This window comes from Halichoerus grypus, chromosome 8, assembly GCF_964656455.1.
Source record: "Halichoerus grypus chromosome 8, mHalGry1.hap1.1, whole genome shotgun sequence".
Taxonomy (NCBI): Eukaryota; Metazoa; Chordata; class Mammalia; order Carnivora; family Phocidae; genus Halichoerus; species Halichoerus grypus.
The window spans coordinates 50738896-50757696 of NC_135719.1; the positions used below are offsets into that span (position 1 = coordinate 50738896).

Genomic DNA, 18801 nt, shown 5'->3' on the forward strand with positions numbered 1-18801 from the left:
GGAGTGATTGTATTGAACACAGGATTAGAAAGTGAGGAAAGAACATTTGTGGAAAACTGACTAAACTTTGGGCTTGAATCTCCGCTTCCAGGTCCCGATGGGGAGAAGAGCTGGTCCAAGAAGTACCCGTCATGTGGGGGTGTGCTGCAGTCCCCAATAGACCTGCACAGTGACATCCTCCAGTACGACGCCAGCCTTGTGCCCCTGGGGTTCCAAGGCTACAATGTTTCTGCCAACGAGCAGTTTATCCTGATCAACGATGGCCATTCAGGTGAGAGAGATACCTCTAAGATCTGCAAGGGGATGTCTGAGCATCCCTCAGCTCCTTGGCCTGCTCTCTTCCATCTGGCAGGGAGGGGGCTCCAGTGAAATACCCAGAAGGGGTGGGGGCAGGGCGTGGGGGAGAGCCCAGGGATGCCTGGACCACTCATTCAGGGGATGCTGGAGGCAGCTCTGCCGGGGCAGCACCTCTCAGAAGAAGCACATCTCTTGGGAAGGGGGAGGGTACGGGCCTGAGCCCATTGGCCCCTTGGCTCAAATATTCCAGGAGCCACGTGATTCACTGTGGGGTCCCCCAGGCTTTGGAGTCAGACAAACCTGGACCTGAATCCTGGCTTCACTCCTTAGGAGTCATGACACTCTGAGTAAGAATATTAACCTCTTTGAGCTTTTGTCTGGAAAACGGGCATATTGATGGGTACCGTGAAGACTAGAGATTACGTATGTTGGGATCTGTAATACAGGAGATGCTTCATAAATAGTAATTTTTATTGCTATTGTTATATTATTCTACAGCTTGGCAGATACTTCATTAACAGTTTGATCTTCCTAGCTGGGTGTGTAATACATGGGGATGTAAACCGAACAACCACCCGGTGGTCTAGTATTCGTGCTCCTGCCGTCCTTTTCCCAGGGGAGCCAAGAAGGTGCTGGTGCTGCTAGAATTGCTTTAGGGAAATGGGGCCGTTCTCAGAAGAGCCCAGGTTTCTGACCCTCAGCCTGTGTCTCTCCGCTCGCTGTATCCACCTGCCTCCTGTCTGGGCCCGGGCAGGTGTTGCCTCCCTAACTGCTCTCAGGCAGTGCTCAGCGGGCCAGGGCTCTGAAGGCTCCACTCCCCACAGTGAGGCTGAACCTGACCCCGGACATGCACCTCCAGGGCCTCCGGTCCCGCTACACTGCCACACAGCTCCACCTGCACTGGGGGAACCAGAATGACCCGCACGGCTCCGAGCACACTGTCGGAGGGAAGCACTTCGCTGCCGAGGTGAGTGGGGCCGCAGGGCTGGCAGAGGCTGCCCGGCGGTGGGTGGTCTGGCACCCTTCCACCTGGCCGGTGGACAAATAAGATCGGAGCACGAGCAAGGGCTGCCTTCAGGCTCCCCACCCCCATCCCTGGCGCTGTCGGCAGCACAGCAAGGTAGAGCCACTCCAGCCACCTGCAGCTCATCTGCGGTGTCCTGGTCCCCTTCCTCCCCTGAACATGCAGAGTTTGTCTCTCTGTCGTTTACTGAACGACGCTGCTCAGAAGGCAATGCTCCCGGGGGGGGGGGGGCGCCCAGAGGGATGCACATGCTGCTTTTCTAGACATCGCCTCTCCGCTTGCACAGAGCAAGATCCCACCAGCTTGTCCGGCCGACACAGGTCATCCCCGGCACATAATAACACCTTGACTACGGCATCTATGTACCCCAATACAACGGAGCCGCCTATGGCCAAGGGCCAAAACCTATTAGAAGTGTGAGCTACAGCAGTCAACGGAAAAACAGTGGATGACCCTGGTTATAAGGGTTTGATCAGTGTTACACAGCTTAGAGATCTCAAGATATCGTCAATTGGGGCAGCTTCTTACCCTAGACTTGAGTTGGATCTGAGGATCTGAGAATGTGCTTCAGGAAGCCCACTCTATATAATATTTTGTGCGTATCCCACTGCTGACTCATACTGGGCTAATTGCTCCCCCAAACTTCTCAGTCTTTCTTCACATGCTTGGAACCTTGGGCCCTGGGGTTACTCTTCTACTTGGCCACAAGCCGAGGGATGACTGGCATTACAATACACAGGACATCAGGGCAGTGAGAGATGCGATGAGGACAGTTTGGGATGTCAGCACAGCACTGTGTTATGTCGCTCTGAGGCACTAACCGAAAAGGCCACAAGAAACCAGGAGGAGTGAAGCATTGTGCCTGCCCCACAGGTGTGCGGGGGGGACATGGGGGTGCTCGAGTTGCTCCATTTCAGAGCTCCCATGGGATAGAACTTGGGGGTGTGGTTCTGAACATTTACAGGGCAATAAATACAAGGAGATAAATGCTACTGATCAGCCAGGTAAATAATGACATGACCATTCTCCTCTCTTCTTAACTGCTAAACTGCTTAATGTCTCAGGCTAATTACAGGTCCAGTTACAAGCGTGGAGGGGCTATAATTCTGGCCCAATAGGATGGCACTCTTGGAGGTGCACGTACTTCAAACCAGGCCCATCTCTGAACCTCCAGGACTGCAATTTCTCTCAGGCTAATTGCAATGTGGAGGCTTCTACTTACCCAGGGGAAATAAAGAAGGAGCTAGAGTGTAGGCTGAGAGAGTTTGAGCATTTAAAAATATTTCTAGTTATTCTGTTTTCTGCTCTTAAGCCACATCGTCACCAAGGGCCTGGTGAAGATGGAGTGTACATGTCTATAATAGTGAAAATATATCAAGGTGACCCAAAAGTGGCAGATTCTCTATGGAGGGTCCTTGAAAGTGTAGCAGTTCTTCTGGATTGAGTCCTATAAAGAAGCCTCTCTTAAACTCAGCAGGGAATTCTCCTCTGTCTGTATTAGTCTTCACCTCCTCTTGATTTAATCTGAACACAGTAAGAAAAGTGGTGAAACAGACCACGAGCTCAAAGGGCAGGTATAATAAGAACTAAGGATCTAGGACCTTCAGGGGTTTCACCATAAAGAAGTCTCCATTTCTCAAAGCTGGGCCAAGCTAACACGGTATGAGGCAACGCAACAGGCTATATCCTTCACACGGAAAGATGGTGAAATAGGAACTCCTAAGAAATCTTTAATAGATGACTACTTAAAAGAAGAAATAATTTTGTATAGTTTTTAAAAATTAGAAAGGGTCACTTGAAATGTGAGGAACATTGAGCTGTATTCAATAAAATATGCTTGAATTCTATTTACAACCACGTAAGACAGAAAAAGAGATGAAGAAAAGGAAGAGAGAAAATCTCAATGTGTTATAGCCCCAAGAGGAAAAGAATCAACAAAAATGTGTATCATGTATATAGACCTATCTACTAATATTTTTTGGAGGACAGGTGACACCATCTTTTGGATTAAAAATTAGGTTAAACATTGTCAGAATTTGATTTGTCATAACAATGTCTTAATACTTAGACTTTTTAAATCCAAGATTTCTCAGCAAGTTCTCTTTTCTTCACTTTAATAATGACAAGTAATTCCTGCTTTGAAAAAAAATGAGCTTAGAATTTTATTTTGTAAAGGTAAGAATCTACATTCAGGGAGTAACATTCTTGTTTTCTGTTATCTTAAAATATGGCTGATTAAATCTGTACAAGAGCCACGCTGTAATTTTTTCCCACCTGAGGGATAAATACTGTCCTACTGTGGATACAGTTGCAATTAAGTTACCACTGGAGGTTTCCTGCCTCAGCCCCTACTACTTCATTTCAAACGCAGAGTGGCCCGGCTGAGGCTGGACAAGCTACAATGAGGCCATTTTCCCCTAGGCTCCAGAATAAGTAGAAATCAGAGCGGGGCGCCTGGGTGGCTCAGTCAGTTGAAGTCTGACTCTTGATTTCAGCTCAGGTCATGACCTCAGGGTCGTGAGATTGAGCCTTGCATCTGGCTCTGCGCTGGGCGTGGAGCCTGCTTAAGATTCTCTCTTTCCATCTCCCTTTGCCGCCCCCTCCCGTCTTTCTCCAGCTCTAAAAAAAAAAGAGAGAAAAGAAACAAAGGAAGGAAGGAAGGAAGGGGGAGGGGGAGAGAGAGAGAGAGAAAGGAAAGAAGAAAGAAAGAAAGAAAGAAAGAAAGAAAGAAAAGAGAAAGAAAGAAAAGAAAGAAAGAAAGAAAGAAAGAAAGAAAGAAAGAAAGAAAGAAAGAAAGAAATCAGAAGAGAAAAGTGCTCCAAAGTACCCAAGCTTTTTTTGTGGCTAGTATAAAAACCCATTCATTCACTCCTTCATTCAATATCTATTGTATACCGGGTTCTTTCCAAGCACCATATCAGACACGAATACAATGAGTGAATAAGATGGACAGTCTGCCCTGGTCGAGTTTTCGGTCTGGAGGAATGAGGGAAAAGGGAAAACTGGGGAGGCCATGAAGGAAAGGGTCTGAGAGGCCTAAGCTACCTGGGGTAGGGATAGAGGGGTTGTGTCCTCCCCACTGGTTTTGAGTCTCCCGCGAAAGCCAAGGCTTCCCAGGAGTCGTCCACCTCCTGTGAGCAGCTTCTCTCCCACCGCAGCTGCATCTCGTCCACTATAACTCGGACCTGTACCCCAACACGAGCACTGCCAGTAACAAGTCAGAGGGCCTCGCCGTCCTAGCTGTCCTCATAGAGGTAAGAGATGGTTAGAGGGATTTTAAAAAATTGGAAGCCAGGATGGTATCAGACTCGGCATTTGGTCTATGAGGACCTGTCTGTTGGATGTTGTAGGGCTCACTCTCATTTTGGCTGTATCTTGCCTCTAGAGATTGAGGTATTCCCCCATAGGGTACCTTCTCTTTTGGCCTGGAGGCAGCACTTAGCTGGGTAGCAGAAATGGGCATGTCCTTTGGAACATTGGAAAAAATGAGCCCTAGTTGCATAAAGCTCAGAATAGCTTTATGAGCCCTGTGCATAAAGCTCAGAATAGCCCAGCTGGATAGGACTTATCTATAGGGGGTTGGGGGATGGGGATCGTTCAGTGCTGCCTCATCAGGTGCCTGAATCCCTTACACCACTCCTGATATCCAAGTTCCATTCTTTCCTTAATCCCAGAAAATGGGAATGTTTCCTCATTTGCTTGCATGTTTTTCCCTAATAAGACAACATGTACCTCGTTTCTCAACATGCTTACTTGCCTGACTTGGCTTGCGTGAACTCAAGCTCCCTTAAGTTCTGGTTAAAGAATACGCTAGTTGTGGCCTTCAGGCTCACAGCCTGATAATCAGGAGCACAAGCTATATTCCTTGCCCTGGGACACGCAGGCCCCAGTGCCTTGATTGCTCAGCACCTTGCATCCTGAGACGCAAGAGGACAGGACCATCACCCCAAATCCCTAACAGCCCAGGGGTCTTTCACAATTGTCCTGGTAAAGTGCATCCTCCAGGGAGGATCTTGGCAATGGCAACTATATACCCCTAGATGAGCCCTTTCATGAGCAAAGGTCGAACAAGGCTCAGCCGGCAGAATTCTGTCCCAGTTCAACCTGCCCCGTCTCTGTTGCAGATGGGCTCCTTCAATCCATCTTATGACAAGATCTTCAGGCACCTTCAAGATGTAAGATACAAAGGTAAGGGGTCCTTGGATGCATATTCGCCCTCTGTTGGAGAAGAAGGTAGTCACTCCCATGTGACCTGAAGAAAAATGAATGCAGGGGGGCAGTTTCATATTCTAGGCTCGGTCATAGGCCCAGCAGCACCTCTGCCGTGGGGAGAAAGCCTGACACCATTTCCCCACCATGTCTCTCCAGGCCAAGAAGTGCTCATTCCAGGTTTCAGCATTGAAGAGCTGCTTCCCGAGAGGCCCGATGAGTACTATCGCTACAAAGGGTCCCTGACCACACCTCCTTGCCACCCCACCGTGCTCTGGACGGTTTTCCGGAACCCTGTGCAAATTTCCCAGGAGCAGGTAACTGTTGTGCCCTCCTGAGTCAGAGACCACGTGGCACCTCGGTCCCTGCCGTCACCCAGCTCATAATCCCCAACTTGGTTTCCTCACTTAGAGTTTCATTGACAGCTAAGCCAAACCTCTTCAAATATCGCAGGTGCCTAGAAGCACGGCAGAAATTACAGGCTGAGCTTCGAAAGTGGAGTTACCGAGTCAAGCTAAGAAAATGAACCTGTCTCCACAGTTCCTTACAAACAAGTTGTTAAGCTGCATTTCCTAATATTTCCCTCAGTGGCTGGATGGTGTTTCCTCTGTGGTGGGAGAGAGCACGGTTCCTTTACAGGGGGGAATAAAGACGGAGCATTTAGATAGTGTAACAAACCAGAGGGCTGGGATTGCAGCAGTGAGTAAGCGGCGGTCTCTGCCCTCAAGAAGCTCATGGTCTAGTGCAAAACTGGGGGCACAGAATCCTCAGCAATCATCTCCGACCCTCGCATCTTACAGGTGATGAAAGTGAGGGGTAGACGGATGAGGGAGCTTGTGGGATTGCCCACTGGTTGGCCACAAAGCTAAGCCCCAAAGTCACACTGGAGTTCCTGGTCACTGCCCATCCCTCTGCTCCCCAGAAATTCAGCAAGAAGAAAACTGTCCAGGAGACATGGCCGGGGCAGTGCCACACACGGGCTCTGGGCCCACCCTGCCCCTGGCCCCTTTTCCCGCATCCAGGAAGGCCCTCACTGTTGGTCCTTCTTTTTACTATGAGCTACTGATCTGAGTAATGTAGATAAATGGCAGCAGGTAGGCAGACAGGAATAAAGAAGTGATGAATCAAGAGATGAAATGTGCAGGGAAGCAGTAATACCCTAACCTAGAAACCACCTTGGAAACCGATTATATAATCTATGTGGGTGTATGAAAATTCTGTGGAACCAGTTGTCAGAGGACCTGTGAAACTCTTGCCTCCTCCTTTTTGTTCCTTTTGATGAGACCATCAGAATAAGCCTAAGGCCCCTCTAACTTAGAGCTGGGTTCCAAATCGAGCCCATGAGAGGAATGCCGTGTCCGTGAGAGGCTGAGGAGTCCCTCCGCCACCCAGCAGCTAAGAGCACTAACTTCCCTCCAAGCCTTGGGAGGAGGGGACAGACCAGCTCACCCGGTACCCAGTTGACCAGACACCAGCAGGGGAGGGGAGCAGTTCTCTGGCTTTCCCACGGCTTTCTGATGTGCCTCCTGCCACGCCCCAGAGGTCTCTTCCCCAGTGAGGTCAGGCAAGAGAGCATCACTCTGCCCATGGGGTATGTTTCTGCTGCTCCCCTTGCAGCTGCTGGCTTTGGAGACTGCTCTGTACTACACATACGTGGATGACCCATCCCCCAGAGAAATGGTCAACAACTTCCGGCAGGTCCAGGAGTTTGAGGAGAGGCAGGTGTACATCTCTTTCCGGCAAGGTGAGAAGATTCGGTGTGTGGGGGGAGTGTGGTGCCAAGACACCCACTGAATGTGAAGTTGGGTGCCCTGCCCTTGGGCTTTGTCACCGATGCCCTTAGGAGGTGGGTTAGGAGCACTCTGGCTGCCAAGGGAACCAGGGTATGTAAGAAGATACTGTGTGCGGGTTTACTGAGGTCACCCTTCACTGCTCTTGACTTCCCTGAGCCTTTGCAGGGAAACACTAACCAGGGCCCCTAGGCGCCTGGACCAGAGCCTTCATTAAATCTGGGAGTCTCCCACAGATGGGGAAGAGAGGATGCTCTGGGGGACCTCTCTGCTCTGGAGAACTACCCTTCTCCTAAGACACATGATAGGACTGTTCTTATGAGATCAAACTCTAACTTCTTACCCTAGGCTTTCTTGGCATCAAGGCCCATCTTCAGCCTTGCCAGGTGATTCATAGCACCGCCAGCTTCAGCAATGTGCAGGGAAGGTGCTTCGTAAGGCTTCAGAGAGTGGGCATAATCCACATTTGTAGCCACAGCAGCTCATGGTCTAATATGGCAGGACCCATCAGGCAAGAAAGCAGCTGCATTCGCTGCTCTTTTGTCTCATCTCCTTAAGCATGGGCACACAGGAACTATACTGAATGAAGCGTGAAGTCTGGTTTAGTCTTAATGCTATGAAAGCTCAGTTCTTCCTTTTAAATCTGTAACCATAACTCCCCAGAAGGACATTGAACATCTTTATTTGTTCAATACCTATGTCGATACTGTTGGAAGCCAGGGGTTCAGGGAAACAGGTAAGGGAGCCCTCTTGCGGCCCACACCCTTCTTCGAACCTCCAAGTTCACTTTCTCACTGTAGATTCTTGACCCGCTCTCGATAAGGGAATGGCAAGTGGCCAGAAGCAGGGGTAGGTCTGTGAAAGTTCTACTTTATCCCCTTATATCACTTGTGACTGAACTAGGCCAGGTGATCGTATCCAAAGATGACCCCATTGACCCACCTATCTGAGAATCAGCTCTCCTGGTCTCACCTGGTGTACCTTTGTTGTTGTTGTTGTTGTTGTTCCTTTCTTATTGTGTGAGATTATAACTACCACTGACTAAGCTTAGTTAAACATAGGAAGACTGTATTTCAAGGCCTTTGCCAGCAAGCTTTAGAAACATGCCCTTCTGAACAGACCTATACATATGGTCAGAATTAGGTTCTTCTGTCAGTTACGGAATCAAGAACTGCCCAAGAATTTACCTTTTGTGCTCGCCTCTCCAGATAGCACTGGTTAAGGTAATTTCTCTCTTTTCCTCAGTTTCCTGGTCTGAAAACCCAATCTGTGAACAATGACCCTTCCTAAAAATTGAGAATGTATATGATGATGACTGTCAACTTCTTTTCTAGGAAATGCCTCAAATGTACAGAATTATCCCTTTGTGATCTCTTTTGGATATAAATTTATCTTTTCCTGTTCTTCAAAATGGAGTATGTAGTAGTCAAGGGTTAAATGGAAAATACTTCAACTCTTCAATAAAATAAAAAAACATAAAAACTACCTGGAGATAAAGGACTGGGCCCACATAGATAAGGTAGAATTTTGTTTGTGATTCAGATAGTAATCAGATCTCTTCTCTGGGCTGGTCTATACAAGTCACAGGGGATACTGTGATAAATACTCCCCGTATACTCAGAAGACCTAGGCTCTAGGCCTCAGTTTGTTTCCTCCCGGCTGTCTGATGTAAGCAAATCATGTCCCTTCTTTGGCCTTGGTTTCTTCAGCCATAAAATAATAGGTTGGGCTAGGTGAGCTAACATCCTTTCAGTGCTAACACTTTATATGATTCTAAGTGGACACTAACGACTGCCCATCCTCACTTTACATTGCAGGGACAGTGTTTGAGGACAGTTACAGAGGATCAGAAGAAACCATGCAGGAACTTGAGTCTGACATCCAAAAGTAACCTCCACTTGTAACAGTGGACTGTGGCATTGGGAATAATTAGCCATCTTCTTAGACTGGCTCAGCTCTAAGTTGGCACTCATGGAATGGGCAGTGTAGTTGGGCCTGCAGCAGAGCGCTTCAATAGACTCTCCTAGTCTAGCTGGGGAGCTTGAGGGGCCCCTCAGCAGAAGCCTGGAGACTAACTCCAAGCTTAGGACATCAGGATCAAAGCCCAAATGCAGGTTTGCCACTGCCTTTCCTGCATGGTTCACCCCGAACTGCTGTTCCGAGGAGGCCAGGCTGGGCCCAGCTCTCCCCTTGGAGTGAGACACCGTGGCAGTCCAAGGCAAACCTGTTCATTTGGAGGCTGATTATAGAAACTTGGCCAGAATTGTCCCCTCCTGCTCACTTCTCAAAGACACAGGCAGCTAACTAGGGCTGTTTCCCAAGGAGCAATGGGGAGGGCAGCCCCAAAGGAGTGAAGCTCCAAATCTCCCCCCTCAGGGGCACCTGCATTCATGAGGGCCCTCTCACACCCACTTGGACAGGCCTCAGACTGTAACATGCCATTTCAGGTTTACGGGGTGAGCCCGTTTGTCAGTGTGAACCTTGAGCAATTCGGACTCACGTATTTATACACTCTTCCACTGAGGCATGCTTGTAATTAGGGTATGATTGATTCAGGGTCTTCTCTGGAAGTTAACAGGAACTATGGAGTTGGAATATTTGTCCAGGAGAAAAGTAATGTAAAGGAAATCGTCCAGGAGAGAAAGTGCAAGGACTTTGAGATTAGGCTCTGAGGTTTAGCCAGATTGGAACAATTGGGACTGAATCATTTAGCTTGACCATGCTTTTTCCTCAACTGTGCTTAGAAAAGGAATGAAGAACTTGGTTTCTGTCCTTAAGAGGTAGTAGTCTGTCCTGTAGCCATCAAAAAGAATGAAATCTTGACATTTGCAACGATGTGGATGAAGCTAGAGAGTATTTTGCTATGAGAAATAAGTCCGTCAGAGAAAGACAAATTACCATATGATTTCACTCATATGTGGAATTTAAGAAACAAAACAGATGAACATAGGGGAAGGGAAGGAAAAATAAAATAAGATAAAAACAGAGAAGGAGGCAAACCATAAGAGACTCTTCACTCTAGGAAATAAACTGAGGGTTGCTGGAGAGGAGGTGGGTGGGTGATGGGGTAATTAGATGTTGCATTAAGGAGGGCATCTGATGTAATGAGCACTGGGTGTTATATGCAACTGATGAATCACTAGATTCTACCCCTGAAGCTAATAATATACTATATGTTAACTAAATTGAATTTAAATAAAAAAATTTAAAAAATAATAAATAAAATGCTGGGGAAAAAAAAAAAAAAAAGAAGTACAGACTTAAGTAGTCAACTACGATTTAGCCCTAGCTCAGGGTTTCTCAACCTTGGTGCTACTGACATTTTGGGCTGGATTATTCTCACTGGGGAGCTGTCCTGTACATTGTAAAATTAGCAGCATCCCTAGCCTCTCCCCACTAGATGCCCATAATATCCCCCCAATTCTGACTGCCAAAAATGTCTCCAGACATTGTCAAATGTCTCCAGGGCAGGAGAGGCAAAATTGAGAACCACTGCCCAGGGATTACACAAAGACTTTCCTAGGCTCAGACTGATTTTTTTTTTTTTCCACTCAGAGGATTCTGGAGTTTTCTGTCAAATGCCCTGGTCTTTATTCTATTACAGCACGACATTTTCTTTTTTTTTATTGCCTTTTAAAAAATTTTTTACTTACTTATTAGAGAGAGAGGGAGGAGAGAGCACAAGTGGGGGAGCAGCAGAGGGAGAGAGGCAAGCAGACTCCGCGCTGAGCGCGGAGCCCAACACGGGGCTCGATCCTACGACCGAGAGATCAGGATCTGAGCCAAAATCAAGAGTAGGACGCTCAACCGACTGAGCAACGCCGATACCTCTACAGCATGACATTTTCAATCTGGTGATGGTTACCCCGAAACCAAAAAGTTGTTGGATTATTAAGGTAGAGTAACCAAACTCAAGAGAAACCCTGTTCCCCACCTTCCTTTAGAATTTGAATATACCTTCTTTTTATATAATTGGGTACATCCAAGGCTAAGAGAAGTGGATGAGAGAGAACTATCTACCCTAAGGAGAACTATATAAACCACTTTATCAGGGGTCCAGATGCTTCTGAGGCAGCAACTTGCTTCAGAATCTCCTTATCATTTTTCTCCCTTGCTTTTGTACCATTTTTTTTTTTTTTTCTCATGTGTGTTGTGTTTCTTGTTGCCTTTGGGTAAAATGCCCACTCTTTGTAGAGAGGTGAAACTCACATGAGGCACTTTTTTTTTAGCTCTTAGAAAGTGCCTCTTCCAAGGGGCACAAATGGAAGACTTGAGCTAACAAGAGGACACAAGACTCATTGTCCTCAAGGAGGGATCCCAGAGAGGGGAACACACCCTGTGAGCAGACCAGACCTCACAACAGTCAGATCCCTCTGGGAGAAAGGAGAAATATGGCAGAGGCAGATTTACAGACCAGGGGCCTGATTCTTGGTTCCTTCAAGTTGACCTCTTCCTAGCTAAACATACTAGCCCTGGGTCCTGAGAGTAATGGGTCATAAAGGAAGAGCCTATCAAACTGAAATGCTAATGTTACCTAGCCCTATTTTTAATATGCCAGGGCAAGGGAAACCTGAGGGACAAGGGGGAGCCAGAGAGTTTCTATAATCATGTCTGTAGTGGGCTTGCTCTGAGCAACTGCATGTCACCGCCGCAAAGCCTGGAGCCAGCCGAGGCACACTTAGACAGGAGTGCGGGACAGCAGACGGGTGTGTGTGTGGGGGGGCGGCTTTCACCCACGGTACATCTGTGGAGTAGCACAATTAGAATCTGCTTGACCCTGTGGGACCTGGGTAGTTTTATAAAACCTTTAAAAAGGAGAAAAGAAATCTTACAAAGCTAAGATGGCTAATTATCTACTTTCTGAGACTAGAATGTATGCTTTGTGGTTACTGACCTTGTGTTTCTAAAAGTTCTTATTTTTGAATAAAATCTATTAGATGGAAAGTATCATCAAGTCTACCAAGGTATCCAAATGAAAGACCAGAGGAGTTCCCACCTTCAAATTCCCCTGGATACAGGGGTGGGGGTGGGGGCTGAATAATCGGGAGCAATCATCAAATGTGCTAAGAAGTCCCTAGTCCCTTCATCTAGTGCAATGTAATGGGCCACGTGTTTCCAGAGCACACCCCAAGTCAGGCACTATGGGGAACAGAAAACCCCAGTGTGGATGTTCTCTGGCTCCTAAGAGCAAGCCTCTGGCACAGAGCAGACCAGGGGGGAAGTCAGCAAGCTGGACCTCCCCCTTGGCGAGGTGGCCCCAGCTGTCTTCCCAGCACTCTGCACCCCCCCGCCCCGGACCCCGGCACTCATCCACACCATGTAGGGCCTCCCTTAGCATGGTACTGCTTTCACCCATGCACACACGATTCCCCGCGCCTGGGATGCCCCTCACCTCTCCCACCTGGAAAATTCTTTCAAGACCCAGCTGTAATCATATCATTCCAGAAATCTTCCCTGTTCCCCTGAAGGTGACTTAGAATTTCCTTCAACGCAGCTGGAACAACTCGTTCGTCTCTGTGACGGTTCTTAGCATACCACAGGGTAATGACTTACTGCCATACAGAAGAAGAGAATGAGCGTGTCTAGACTATGCACACGCGCTACCAGCCCCCTAAGGACAGGGACGATTGGGATCTTTCTCTTGTGGCAAGCACTGTGCCTGGTGCTCACTGCGAGTTGGAAAGAACGTAACCCACCCCGTCTCCCTGCCCCTCCCCTCCCCAGGGTCTTCTCTGCAGAATGAGTTGAACATAAGCCTGGCCAGTTGTCACATTCTAGTTTCAAGTTTTATTTTGCTTTGTTTTCCACTTGCCAGCAGCATTCAAATCAATCCATTTGTCTAAGAAACATTAAAGATCTGTCAAGGCTGTCAATTTTTGAAGTCCCAGGAGGGAGTTGCCCTGGGAAGTTGTCAGGCTTTTTCTGTTGCTCTGGCCTGAAAGGAATTAAAGGCCCCAGTCCCACCACCTACCGTTCCTTCAGCACAGACAGCCTGAGCCTGGCCACGGAAGGGAGCTGAGAGTACTAAGCCTTAGTACTAAGCTCAGTAACCCACACCTACTGCTCCAGAATTTAGGCCCCTCAGAGCAACGCGGCTTTCTGTCCTGGGCCTGCAATCCTGCAATCTGGAAGGCAAAGCCCTCAGTCCCTATCATGGTTGTCGCAAACCAGTTCCCTCGTGTAATCTGGTGGTATCTCTTCGGCAGATTTATTTGTAGAAATTATTTCTTTTTGGGATTCCCTAGTGCCAATAAGAAAAGCTCCCCAGTTAAGTATGTTCTCCAAAGATAGTTCTGTTCTGTGGTCACTGAGGGCAGCTTCCTTGCTTTTCTTACCAAAGCCTCGTCAAAGACGGGGCTAGCATCTTAGTTACTTCAGCCTATGATTTGTATTAAGCAGAATAATAAGAGCTTTTATCATCCAAAAGGGGATTTTATGTATTTAAACTATCAAATCGCTGCTAAACCAAAACTCCTCTTGTCTCTTTTATAAGACTGGAGACTGCTAAAGGCATAAGCATATACATAAGATGTATACATATGTACGTCCATATATGTAACTATGTAAGATGTCGCTTACCCAAACAGTCCATACTTGAAAATAATATTTTGAAAAGAAAAGGATTATTTTCTGTTTGAATAAGTAGAATTGCAAATAGACCTAAAAAAATGCTAGAATTGTTCCAGAAGCTGCGAGCTGTGTAAATGCGGTGCTTGTTCCTTCCGCTGGGCTGTTGTGTGTGTGCACGTGAGGCTTCAGGAGACCTGAGAAGCAGTTAACGGGCATCCCTGGGTCCAGCAGGACAGCAGTGAAGATGCAGCTCCTGAGCTAGCGAGAACAGGTAGCAAGGCCCCTGTGGCAAGCGGCTTGCCTGTCTTCTCCGGGGATCTGTTAGGTTCTTCCGTATCTGTGGGATTTCCCTCTCTGTGTCAGACTGCCCTGTCTTTGCTCGCCCTGGCCCGTACTGGAACACTTTATGGAGAGCACGTAGCTCTCCCACGTCGGTGGGGCATGCACCCTCTTACCAACCAGCTCACAAGCCCCTTCACTGTGTTTTCATACTTGGCTCTTGTGGGCCATCGCTGTCAGTCAGCCTCTCTCTGTCGCTCCTGTCTCAGGGTTCTTCAGTGGGAACTGCCTGTCTTATTTGCCGATTAGTAACAAACCATTTCTTTGTTTAATCTGCAAATGAACGTGCCTGGCTGTGTCCCGCCCTCCATCATCCGTGTTGCCTCTTCTCTACAACACCCCAGAGGCTCTGCTCTGATGAAGGCTTCGGCTCCTCTCTCTGGGTGCTACTGCTTCAGCTGCCCCAGCGCCTATTCCTGTGCCCCCCGAAGTCTCCCTGCCTTTCCCTCTCCTGTCAGTTAGCAGAATGGGACCCAAGCCCTGGGGACTGCATCGCTGTCTGCAGAGAAGTCCTGCTTCCTTGATGGCTGGTGCCGTCTCAGCTCGCAAGGGGCGGCATCCCGATATTGTCCTGCCCTGGGCTTCTTTAGGGGCAGAATTCTGATGAGGGGACACCCTCATTGCCACTCGTCTTCCATAGCGGCTCATGCTCTTCACTGGCTCAATCAAGCTGCTTTGTCTTTGCTGTATCAAAGTCTTGGCTGAAAAGCAACTGTCCCAAGCTCTGGGGCTTTCCTTGTCTTTGTGGCTGCTTGTGCATTTCATTATTTCCACAGAGAGGCAACTTAGGCCCTCACAAGTAGTCATCTAGGAGCCGGGAACCCTGCTTAGAGCCCTGGATTAAATTAGGCTGTTGTTTATAGGGCCTAATTCAGCCAAGGGCAGCCAGATTTCCCTCCAGATGAGCCACCAACCTGGGCCATGGGCTCTTGGGAAAAGTCCCATCCCTGGGGGCCTTGCTTCTGGAGACTTGGCTCTGCTCCCTGAGCTCCCTGGGGGCGCTTCCTCCAGCCTGAAGTGGGGCTGCTCAGCTGTCTGGGGGCCTGGGTGGCTCTCCAGGTGTTTGAGGTGACTGTGAAAGCGACGACTTAGAAACTGTCCAGTTTGGATGGCTAAGCCAAGGGTTAGGCTTACCAGTGGTCTTATGTGGCAAAAACTAGCTGGTACCACCAGCATCTGGAGCTTTAGGAACAAAGAACAAAAGTGTATTCCATCAAAAGGCTTGGAAAAGAAACCACAACTAGTTGCGGGGTTTTGGTTGTTGTTTTTATGATCTTAGAAGCCTTGGTTGCGTCTGGGTACCTTAAAAAAAAACAAACCCAAATACCACAATACAGTGTGCGAGGCCATGGGCTATGCAGAGAACACAGCATATGCTATACAAACACCGGATGCTCTCCCCCGGGGAGACTCCTATCCCGAGTGTCTCCCTAAGCCGCATGCTTGTCCTTGTGTTCAGGTTACAAGAAGAGACCTGGGGCAGGGAATCAGGCCATGGGAGCCACTCTGCCACTTGGGAGGCCAGGGGCTGCTGATGGTGGCCAGCAAGAGCCAAGAGAACAGGCCACCCTGTACTTTGTGGATAGCTCCTCTCCACAGCTGCTCTGCTTATCCTTACAACAGCCTGGGGCCACCTGCGGAAACCAGACCAGAGACTCCTAGGGGCCAGCCTCGGATGAGGGAGGCTGCACGTGCCATATGAGATTGTGGAAGAGGATAGTAGGGAAAGGACACAGGGCTGAGGGCTCCAGGGGGATCAACTGGCCACACAGCAGAAAAAGGGGGTGAGCAAAACCTCATCCTGCAGTCTCTGGTCTGGTTCTCCAGGGTGTTACGTGCCCCCAGGTGTGAGTCCCTGGCTGTCTGCTGGCGTCTCACAACCGGTCAGGGCTCTCCCAGGGTCTGAGTCATCACAGCGGGCTCTGTGGGCACAGGCTCTCCGGAGGATCCGGCTGGGTGGCCACTATCTGCACAGCTCTGGCTTCCAGGATGACCTGGAATCAGCACCCATACTACATATGCACATACGTTAGAAGTTTCTACTGAGGTCAGAAAACCACCAGACAAGAGGGGATCTGTAACAGAGCCTTTCTTTAGATGGAGGACCTGACTGGGAGAGTGGGGAGTAGTTTTAAGAACCTGGAAGAAGCATGCTGGGGTAAGCCAGGGGGGCTTCATGACTGGGTTCCTCTGTGTTACTCAAGAAGATGGGCTCACCCATGACCCACCAGGGAGGTGCCTAGAAGGCTGACTATGGGATTTTACCTCAGATAGCTGGGCACTATTTCAGCCCCACTGAGGACTCCTAACTCATCCCAATAATAATGCTCTGAGAGAAGCCACAATCTCAGGGTTCTACACAGCAGAGAAGGGAGGGGGCTATGGAGGAGGGGTTTCTCCAGTTTGCCCAGTGGGGCCAAAGCAAAAACAGAACCAAATCACGACAACAAGACCGGATGGGGATAGGGCAGAAGTCTAGCGACAGGCTCCAACTAAGTCCTGCCAGCCCCAGCCAGCCAGAACCTGGCTGATTCCTTACCGATGAAGAGGGGTAGGGATCCGAAAAGCATATAACAGCCTGCCCAAGTAGACTCTGATCCTTAACCTTCCTCATCTTCCACTTTAGCCATGTTGTACTAAAAACTGAAGTCTGGCCCTAGCAAAGAGACTGCTGTGATAAAGGAGAACTGGAGAGGGAGATCACAGTGTGAATTCCCAAGGTGCACAATTCCCTCTATACCATGGGGCACCCAGAAAATCTGCATAAGCCCTGTATTTCCAACCAGACAAAAGGTGGGGCTCGCTCAACACACTGGGAAAATCCACCATGGTTTGACTTGATTAATTTTCAATCTTTTCCTCTCCCCTTTGAAGTGCAAGACCTTACGTACGCAGGACTGAGTCTGGGTATGTGGCCTGCCGGCCTTGCATGCTGCAGCTGGGTGATTGCTATGATTCTTGGTATGCTCTGGGCCTGTGATACTTCCAAGCCCATCCTCCCTGCTTCTCTGTGCTGTCACTCTGGCTGCTGGCCCTCTCCTTGCTGTGGGTCCTACCTTCAAATCACTATGATTCAGAGATGAACTGCCAATCAAATGCTTCCATAACGAAAGACCTAATCACTCCGCAGCATGTGTACATTCAGCGAGCCTAACCAAGACCTCTGTTGGCCATGCTGGGAGGCTGTTGCCTAAGAACAGGCCCAAGCCCAGTGTGGAGGTTGGGTGACTGGCTAGGTGATCTCGGCAGTGGGCCCCTCGTTGTTTTGGACTACTTAGGACTGTGCAATGGAGCTTGGGAGCAAAGCCGATAGAGGCTTCCCAGTGGGCCTTAACTCCAGCAAGCCAAGACAGAGTAAGTTCTTATTCTGTAGCCCAGGGTTTCTCCAAGTATGGTTCATGAACCATGTACATCAGCATCAGCTAGAGCTGTTTGGTTAAAATGCAGATTCCTGGGCCCCGCTCTAGACTGAATGAATCTGTGATGCTCGGGCTCAAAAAAGTCTACATTTTAAACCAGCTCTTCAGATGATCCTGGTGCAAGTTTGCGAACCCTTGCTGGAGAATGACTACAGTTTGAAAATGGCTCTAAGTACTCCAGCCAGTTCTGCTAAGCCGAAGACCAGAACCCGAGAACAGAAATGGGGAAATTACATCCTTCTGTGGCAGATTACACAGCTGTCACTTGACTTCACATCCAAGTGCCGTGGGATGAGACGGACGCAAGGGAAGGGGGAGTGTAATGCATGTTCACTGCCTCTTCCCCAGGCATTATCCTTTCAGTGGTCCTGGCTGGCGTTCTTGGCATCTGTGTTGTCCTGGCAGTGTCCATTTGGCTCTTCAGAAGAAAGAAGAGGTGAGCTGGTTTTGGTTCAAAATGGCATTCGGGTAGCTTATTTGTCCATGAGGATTGATCTGTTTGGGAAGGCAGTCTGCAGAATGAAGAGCCCCCTGCACCTATACCAACACTTATCCTAGGAGTGCTGTTTCCCAAACACCATGGCCCCCAGCCTCCTTTGCATGAGACACTGCATCATTATGCTCAGAGGTGGAGGTGTGTCCACCAGCCTGCTGCCATGGCTAACACCTTAAGACAAGTTTCTTGATTTGGGGATGGGGAGGTCCCATTTGCCTAAACATAAGCAGCAAGGCTGTCTTCTTTCTAACATCTTTACATCTGTTTTTTTGTCTCTGAATCCAAAAAGAAAAATAAAGGGAAATTTGATGTATCACTTCCATTAGCTATTAATGCCCTTTGCTCATGTTTTTATTGTCATGTTTGGTTTTTCTAAAACCAATTTATTTTTCTAGAATGTATAAAAAAAAATTTCCAGGAATCCTGTTATGGAATCAAAGGTTTAAAGTTGGGGTGGTAATGAGACCTTCTTCAAAATGCTGGTCTAGTATTGTCAGCTGTTATAAGAGAACAACTGGAAAATGACCAGGTTCCTTTTTGGCTAATGCTTTATTTTGGGGGCATTCCTCCCAAGACCATCAGAACAGGGGAAAGGTCCCCACAAGAGGAATCTGACCCCTAAAATTCGTCTCATTCCGTAGCTGAGTCAGGCTGTTC

General features: G+C 48.4%; 2 protein-coding genes across 7 annotated transcripts in view; one reads left to right on the top strand and one right to left on the bottom strand.

Moving 5' to 3' along the window:
- Positions 1-18801, bottom strand: part of APH1B (aph-1B gamma-secretase subunit) — a 162964-nt gene that overhangs the window by 91407 nt on the left and 52756 nt on the right. The gene's annotated exons all lie outside the window — the stretch shown is intronic.
- Positions 1-18801, top strand: part of CA12 (carbonic anhydrase 12) — a 54554-nt gene that overhangs the window by 33118 nt on the left and 2635 nt on the right. Inside the window, exons 3-10 of one of the 3 annotated variants that reach the window (XM_036081145.2) lie at positions 92-271; positions 1122-1264; positions 4480-4575; positions 5446-5509; positions 5690-5847; positions 7148-7274; positions 17104-17136; positions 17997-18084. In XM_036081145.2, coding sequence (XP_035937038.1) covers positions 92-271; positions 1122-1264; positions 4480-4575; positions 5446-5509; positions 5690-5847; positions 7148-7274; positions 17104-17136; positions 17997-18084 — 889 coding nt within the window. The remainder of the gene's footprint in view (positions 1-91; positions 272-1121; positions 1265-4479; positions 4576-5445; positions 5510-5689; positions 5848-7147; positions 7275-17103; positions 17137-17996; positions 18085-18801) is intronic. The other 2 variants (XM_036081146.2, XM_036081147.2) reach the window with 2 other exon arrangements.